Genomic DNA, 8626 nt, shown 5'->3' on the forward strand with positions numbered 1-8626 from the left:
CCAATTCCTTAGGGAACTGCAGTCTTTGAACTATTTTCAACAAAATCTTAATGGCGTGGTCCGTTTCATCAGGAGTTATGACAAGAGTTGTATTGTTAGCAAATTGTAGCTCCTGATCAGGCTTGATTCTTTGCTTTAATTTGTTGAAAAATCTAAAGATGTATGCTACGATTCGAACAAGTTTCATGAAACTTGAGAAGCGCTCGAAAATATCAAAGTATGGCAGCGTAGCAGTTGCTGATGTGATAGCAGAAGATTTGTATTCAGGTATATCTCGTTTGTTGATAGTGAATGGAAATTGAGGCCATTGCCCCTTGTCAAGTTTCAGCCAAGCGGGCCCAAGGCCCCGACCACCAAAGATGCGCATGTGGCAATGCAGCCGGAGATATGCCTCTGGATAAAAGATCAGCTGGATTGTCCTGACTGGATACATGATGCCAGTCTGGTATAGTGGTTAGTTGTTGGATATCGCCAACACGATTGGAGACAAATGTCGACAATGTACGACTAGATTATTGCAGCCAGGCTAAAACTATGGTGGAGTCGGTCCACAGATAAATAGATGTAATTTTGTGAGTAATACGTTTCAAAATCTTGTCGGTGATCTGAGTCAACAAGAGGACTGCGCATAATTCCAAGCGCGGAATTGATAGACTCTTAAGTGGAGCTACACGGTTTTTAGAGCAGAGCAATCTAATTGAAATGTTTCCGTCAGCATCAGTGGCACGTAAATAGATGCACGCGCCATAAGCTCGTTCACTGGCGTCAGAGAAGCCATGGAGCTCTAAGTTGATATGTTCACTTAGCGCGATAGCGCGTCGTGAAATAGTCATGTCTCTCAAAATTGGCAACTCACGCTCGTAGCGTTTCCATTTAGTGGTTGAATCCAAGGGAAGAGCTTCATCCCAGCCAATCTTGAGGAGCCAGAGTTGTTGAATAATGATTTTAGCAATGACAGTCGCAGGTCCAAAAAGTCCGAGAGGATCAAAAACCAAAGCGACTCTTGATAGTACTTGCCTTTTGGTGGGCGTAGCCAAAGGTGGCAGACAGGAGATACTAGAAAATTGGAAGTGATCATGGGTACAGTTCCACACAAGACCCAGTGTCCTTGTTTCGCATTCCTTGTCGGAAGATAGTACGAATTCCTTTTCAGGATTGGAAAGTTGATCGTCTTGAAGATCAGGTACATTAGAGAACCATTTGCGTAGCTCGAAACCACCTTCAAGAAGCAATTGCCTTGTCTGAATCTTGATGGAGGAGGCATCTTGTAAATTGTCAGCGCCGGTGACCAAGTCATCAACATAAAAGTCGTTTAAAACTGTCCCGGATCCAACGGGATACTTCTCAGAGTTATCCTCAGCTAATTTCCTGAGCGATCTAATGGCTAGGAAGGCAGCAGATGCTGTACCGTACGTGACGGTCAGAAGCTCGAATGTTTGAATGGGTTGATCCGAAGAGTCACGCCAAAGAATGCGTTGCAGAGAGGTTTGATTCGGATCGATTAAAACTTGTCTGTACATCTTTGCCACATCTGCAGTCATGACATATCTGTACATACGAAATCTTATTAATATTGAAAGCAGATCATCTTGTATAGTGGGGCCTACCAATAATGCATCATTTAACGAGATTCCAGTGGTTGTTTTGCAAGAACCATCAAAAACCACTCTTAGTTTGGTAGAAGTACTAGTTTCTTTGTATACTGCATGATGCGGTAGGTAATACGTTTGGCTGTCATTATCTGTAATGTGAGTCACCTCACGCATATGACCAAGTTGTATGTATTCTTGTATAAATCCTTTGTATTCTGCATGTAATTTAGGAGAGGTAACAAAGCGTTTCTCTAAACATTTGAAGCGGCGAGTGGCTATTTCCTTTGATTCACCGAGTTCAGATAGCTTGTCAGGTATGATCGGTAGCTGGACCACGAAGCGTCCATCGCTGTTGCGTTTGACAGTGTCCTTGAATAGATTCTCGCAAGATTGGTGCTCTGGAGAAAGAGTTGAAGCGGATATAGAATGATCCAATTCCCAGAAACGACTGAGAGCATGATTTAAGTCTTCTGTTACAGCTAAACAACTGATGATTGAAGAACTGGAGTTACTAGGAATACTTGATGTCGGACCAGATAAAATCCATCCCAAGAGAGTTTTCTGCAGTGTTAGTTAATTTGTAGAAAGTTTAATTTGACCTGCGCAAATGAGCTTCCAAAATATCTCAGCGCCGATTAGCATATCAATGTCAGTGGCAACATTAAAATCAGGATCGGCCAACTTTAAATTATTTGGTATAGTTATATTCTGCTTGGAAATGAATTTTTGAGGCAATTGTTGAGTAATTTTTGGCAAAACAACGCATTCTATCCTCTCGCTAAAATTGTTGAACCGCGATTTTATGTGAACGACTGTCGCTTGATTGGCTCGAATGTTAGCATTAGTTACACCTGAAATAGATATATCTATTTGCCTTTTATTGAGGTACAATTTGTCGGCAAGACTCTGCGTAATGAAATTCATTTGTGATCCGCTGTCTAACAATATACGACACGAATGGATGTGATTATTACAGTCAAATACATGAATAATGGCTGTTGATAATATAATTCCTAGAGATTGATAAGTAGATAAACATTGTGTTGCGACTGGCTTCGCAGAAATTTCTGTATCGGAAGTCACAGCTGTTTTCGCATTAGACGACTCGTTAGCGTCTGTTGACTTTGACAAATGTAAAAGTGTATTGTGTTGACCTTTACATTTGCGACAAGTACTTGAAGTGCAATTTTTAGCTTGGTGAGAATGAGATCTTAAACAATTAAGACAAAAATGAACTTTCTTTGTGAAGGCGATTCTGCTTTCTACTGGTAATTTGAGAAACGCTTCACAATAGTAAAGCGGATGATTTTCCTTACATTTAAGACAAGATAAATTAGAAGTCGCGAGATTTGAAACCGAAGAATTCTTTGATTTTGCAAATTGATTGATTAAGGATTTGCTAGAAATTGCTTCAAGCGCGCTGCAACGTTTTGAAAGAAAATCAGTCAGTGATTTTAGTGTGGGAATTTCCATATCAGGAATGCTTGTTTCCCAAGCCTTGGTAGTAACCGTATCAAGTTTCGAAATTATAAGATGAACGATTAAATCGTCCCAAGTATCTGTGGGTCTTCTCATGGCTTTAAGAGCGCGCAAATGTTTTAAAACTGTATCTAATAATTCACGTAACTGAGCATGATTTTCTTTCGTTACTGGAGCGATTTCGAAAATGGCCTTAATGTGCCTTTGTAATATCCACCGTTTGTTGTCAAATCGTTCCTTAATAGCGTTCCAGGCATCCTTATAATTGTCGGTGGTAGTTTCAATTGACTTTATTATTTCAGCGGCCTTGTCCTTGAGGGAAGATCGCAAATAATGGAATTTCTCTATCTCGGATAAATTTTGATTGGTGTGAATTAATTGTTCAAACATATCATGGTAAGCATACCAATCCTCGTAGGAACCTGAAAACACTGGAAACTCGATTTTAGGTAACTTAACATGCGCTTCCCTGCGGACAGACGAACTAGCGCCTTGCGTATCAAAAGATCCCGAAGAAAGCCTAATGTTACGTTGATCAAAATGTTCAAGTAAGGATTCACAGCGTGAGATCAAGCTAAAGTATGTCGATTCGAAGCTTGCTCGGTGTTGCTCATGTTGAGCGTTTAATTGATCTGAATCTTGAGCAGACACTTCTTCATTCTCAAGTACCTCTATTCGCGATTGTACTACGTCGAAAAGATTCCATAATTCCAATAGTCTTTTTTTGCGTTCAATAATGTCATGGCGCGATCCATGATTCGCGTCAAAGCTTTCTATGGCAGACTTGTGTCGAGTTAGAGAGGCCTTTGCGGCTGTGCGTTTAGTTTTAGCCTCTGCCAATGATATCGAATCCATGCTTATGATTCTTACGTTATCGTTAATGAATTGAGAATAATGCCCTTTATTGTGAAAGGAAGCGCATGCGTGTGCATATAAAGATATACGTATATGTGAGAACGTATATGTAACGAAGTTTCGAGAAATGAAAAGCCAATATGGCTATCTTACCTTGAGTGAACGAAACAATCTTACCTAAAAGATTACTTATGCTTGTGCTTGCGGCTTATGAGCACGCTCGAATGAGATTTGAATGAATTTCAGGTTATACCCTCTGTATCGCTGGGACGGATTCCTTGTTATCCTGTTATCCGGCTCGAAGGACCAAATGTATGGGCTTGTGCCCCTTTGCACTATGTGTAGCGCTATTTTTTCCTAGAGGGCCTTGTGGCCCACGTAATAACTGGTTATGTTTGCAAATGTATAATACTCGAAGAACCAAATGAATAGGCTTGTGCCTCTTTGCACTATGTGTAGTACTAAGTTCTCCTTGGATCGCCTTGTGGCTCATTGGTTATGCTTGGTGCAACTTGTAACGATGCTCGAAGGACCAGTGTTGACAAATAAACAACACGTAAATTGATTGATCTTGCTATATTTGGTTAGCTTACAACAAAAATGCACTGTGTGCTGTGATCTTGACGAAAACTTAAAAACGATTATGAATAAGCGTAAAGAAAAATCATGCTGCTGCATGCTTGAACGAAGCAACTAAACAGAAGAAACGGTAAAGGCGCACGAACAGATACGGAAACGAACGAACGCAAACGAACGCAGAAACGAACGCTGATGAGCGAACGCTGAGGAGAAGGGGAACGCAGGTAGCGCCCTTTTCAGAAGGAGGGAGCGTAGCAAAGCGAGCGAAAATACAAAAATGAAAACGTGCATAGCGCGTACAATTTGTGATAACCATTTGGGCTATAACAATATCGTTGACGAATAAATCGATATATCATTAACATTTTCTAGCTTATTTAACAAAATTAATGTATAATTTTGTTTTCGTATAATCGCTTTTTATTAAATATTAAGTTATAAACAAATGAATATTAGTGACAATTAAGAGTAAATGTGTAGATGAAGGGACCCCCCTTCAATGACTTTGAACTTGATATATGTTGTCAAGGTCATGATCCTGAATAACCCTAAACAGGTTTTAACTGTCGCTCGTCCTTTGTTAAAAAGTTATTAACAATCATAATTTTAACATATGCTATACATGTATGATATTAAGTACTATTCTACACCTTTCCTTGTTCAGAAACGTTAAACTTTCAATGCGAAGTAACTTTCACCCCCCCTCCATCCCCTGCTAAGGGGCACACGACTTCCATGATTGTACTGTTGCTATGATAGTACTGTCGGGGGAGACCTCTACCGACCGCGACGGGGTGAGTGAGGGAGGGGGACCGAAGGCCACCCCCTTGCACCCCGCCCGTGTGTGTGTGTGTGTGTGTGTGTGTGTGTGTGTGTGTGTGTGTGTGTGTGTGTGTTTGTGTTCCATTCGTTATATAACGATTATGAGTCTACTTGATATTTTACACACACACACGGGCGGGTGCAAGGAGGTGGCCTTCGGCCACCCCCCCGCACCCACACCGTCACAGAGGTCTGCCCCGACAGTACTATCATAGCAACAGTATAATCGTAGAAATCGTGTGCCCCTGTGCAGGGAGGAGGAGGTGAAAGTTACTTCTCGTGGAAAGTTTAACGTTTCTGAACAGGGAAAAGTGTAGAATAGTACTCAATATCATACATGTATTATATATTATACCTTAATTTTAAAATTGCAACAGTGCAATCATAGAAGTCGTACGCCTCTTGGAGGGGGGGGGGGGGGGAGGAATTGGAGTTCGTGTAGTGTAGGAAGTCAAAATGTATGTGTAGAATAATGTTTAAGATGGTATACAGCAGAAATAAGACGTTATTTTTAAAACTCTGATTGTTAATAACTTTTTAACAAAGGACGAGCGACGGCTAATACCTGCCAGAGGTTACTCAGGGTCATGACCTTGACAACATATGTCAAGGTCAAGGTCATCGGAAGGTGGTCCCCTTTTGTAAAAGTTTACCCTATTTTTAACACATTTATTATCAAAAGTTAAACTTTTTTAAATAATATCGTATAAAGAGGTTGATAATTTCTTGTAAGAATTGCGTTGCAAGTTATGTGGAATAGACGTACAGACAACTAAAGTCAAGAATGCAGAACATAGGAATCATATCAGATGGAGCACGTCCACCCGCAGCGTCATAATGGAGCATCGGCTGCATGAAAATTATGAATTTGGTTGGGATAACGTCAGAATATTGGATGAACCACACTATAGAAAAAGACTGATTTCGGAAATGATATCCATCAGGAGACAAGCACACGGACTTAATTTACAAACGGACATGAAGGGACTTCCCAAGGTCTACTTCCCGATCATAGACAGGATATAAATAACGTTGTCTGTTACGTCTGTCTGGTCAGTTTCGCTGGTGCATAGTGATGAGTCGTGTCATTTGAATTTTGTGATTTGATAATTTAATCTAATACTGTCAAACTATTTACTGTGACTCACTGTGTTTGAGACTGACTGGCCTATATTGTTCTAAAGACTGGTTTTGAGGTTGTTTGCGATGCAGTATCGTGGTGAACATGGTGAGTCTCCTCACTCCCGAGAAATAGTTGCAATTTGATAATTTTAATTTGAAAATAATCATTTTTCTAAGCATCCTGGAAAATTAATTTCCTATATTTTCAACTTTCTTTTATTTCTTTCCTTTTTTCCGTTATTATGCATTTGATTGTGCTTCCTAGAATGAAATTGTCTTTAGAATCTATTTCTCGGTTGTGAGGGAGCTTATTATAATTAAACATCTTTTTATCTTTGTTATTTTTTAAATTATAATTTATTTATGTATGTTCGTGGTGTTTGCAATCGCTGTTTCGATCTCGACTGAGATCTCAAATGACGGAATGGATTGGTGGACTGGATGGTTGAGAACACTGAGCACTCCTCTTTTAACTTGTTGTATGCAAGTTTTATTCACAGTAAACGAAGTGTTATTCGCGTGGCACGGCGAGAGAGACGTTTAACTGCGGTTAATACGCCGATACTTATACACGACGGTAGCCGTGATAAGAAGTACAGAGTAACGAGTCGCGGTAGCGAACCCGTAGAAAGAAAGCTGCTGCTTTCAACGAGGAATTTGAGAGCACGACTTGACACGGCAAGTACTGATTTGTGTCTGTGGGGAGAATCGCGCTGCGCGATTAGCGCGACGAATCGGCAGGACGACAGCGACATCGGTATCCAAATATGCGGCTAAATTGTAGTAATAATATTCGCAAGACGGCGCGGTGAGTGCGACGAAAGATTCACGGACGGAATCGATGGATGGCGCAATCGATCCTTTATTCGGCTTTGTGGCGCGAAACTTATCCTATTCCGAAACAATGTAAATTTTATTGTCTCTGAAGAAGGCTCAAAAATGAGTCGAAACATGTAAGCTTGATTATTTAATAATTTTTTATAATAGATAGATTTGCTAGATATATATCGGCTTTGCGTAAAGTTACCTACGCTTAACTCCTAGTGCCCTTTTCTTTCCAAGCGAATTTTTGATTCATACAGAAGTTCGTTATTTATGAATTTATATATATCAACAAATGTGTTAGGTTAGGTTATTTTTAACAGTAGTGGAGTCCCCCTGCAGTATAGGACGAAACCTACTGCATTTACGCATACACTTTACAACATAAAACGACATGGTAGGTACCATGGTGGAAATATATAAGGTGAGTCATTGCGCATAATGATGGCAAAGAGTGTGTGACATATATGTATTCAGCCAATCACTTATGACCCATTGTGCACGCGCGGAATTTAAATGTTCACTGTACGTACACTATGCTCCAAAACAATAACAGCCATATTGGATTTATGCCAAATGGGGCATTTATGATTGGCTGTCTGCTCCCCACTACTTTTAGGCTACTGCGCATCTACGGGAACGACTCACCTTGTATATTTCCACCATGGTAGGTACGACCTCCTTCGCAGAGGAAAAGGTGGGATGAGAGTTCTCTCACTCCGCGTGGAAAGTCGAAACCGTTTGGAAGTCGTGTAGGGGGAGGAAGGGGAGGTGGAGTCAGTTCGCGTGGAAAGTTTAACGTTTCTAAACAGGGGAAGATGTAAAATAGTACTTGTTATCATACATATATGGCAGAAATGGTATGTTATTTTTGAACCTCTTTTTGTTTATAAATTTTAACAAAGAGCGAGCGACGGCTAAAACCTGTTGGAGGTTACTCAGAGTCATGTCCCTGACATGTCAAAGTCAAGGTCATTGGGGGAGGGTCCCCTAATCTAGACATTTACCGTTAATAGCAATCATTTCGCGAACATCTCCTAAAGTAAATAAATATCTTCATTGAAAACACTGAAAATCAGATAAAAATACGGTTTACAGCAATCGAAAAAATGAATTTTTACTTTGCTTTTTTGATAAGCGTTATATAATTTTTTTTATCAAGTTATTGAATGTTAAAACAAAAGTGATATTTTTATTTTTTCATTATTCAAATCTGAAGACCGTCAATATAAGAACATAACTAATACGAATACGAAGCCTATAACAGTCTAGCTTGAATCTTATTTGCTTATAATATAAATAACCAAAACGGGCTAATGAGAGTCATACAGCGGTTCTTGGTGCGAGTCAATAAT

At 40.0% G+C, this 8626-nt stretch overlaps 1 protein-coding gene across 1 annotated transcript; it reads right to left on the reverse strand.

The window, feature by feature from the left end:
- Positions 1–512: 512 nt before the first annotated feature.
- LOC108772334 (uncharacterized) lies at positions 513–3926 on the reverse strand. The gene is made up of 2 exons (XM_018537855.1): positions 2196–3926; positions 513–2153 (listed from the first exon to the last, which is right to left on the reverse strand). The coding sequence occupies exons 1-2, from the start codon at positions 3924–3926 to the stop codon at positions 513–515; spliced, it is 3372 nt and encodes a 1123-aa protein (XP_018393357.1).
- Between the last annotated feature and the right edge of the window lie 4700 nt (positions 3927–8626).

This window comes from Cyphomyrmex costatus, unplaced genomic scaffold (assembly GCF_001594065.2).
Source record: "Cyphomyrmex costatus isolate MS0001 unplaced genomic scaffold, Ccosl1.0 scaffold1834, whole genome shotgun sequence".
Classification (NCBI taxonomy): Eukaryota; Metazoa; Arthropoda; class Insecta; order Hymenoptera; family Formicidae; genus Cyphomyrmex; species Cyphomyrmex costatus.

What these genes read in the sequence shown, in the direction of transcription:
- LOC108772334 (XM_018537855.1), bottom strand. Translation starts at nt 3,926, where the DNA reads ATGGATTCGATATCATTGGCAGAGGCTAAAACTAAACGCACAGCCGCA. An exon ending in TATTTTGGAAGCTCATTTGC is followed by an intron (nt 2,154 to 2,195) that starts GCAGGTCAAATT and finishes CTAACACTGCAG; the next exon opens with AAAACTCTCTTGGGATGGAT.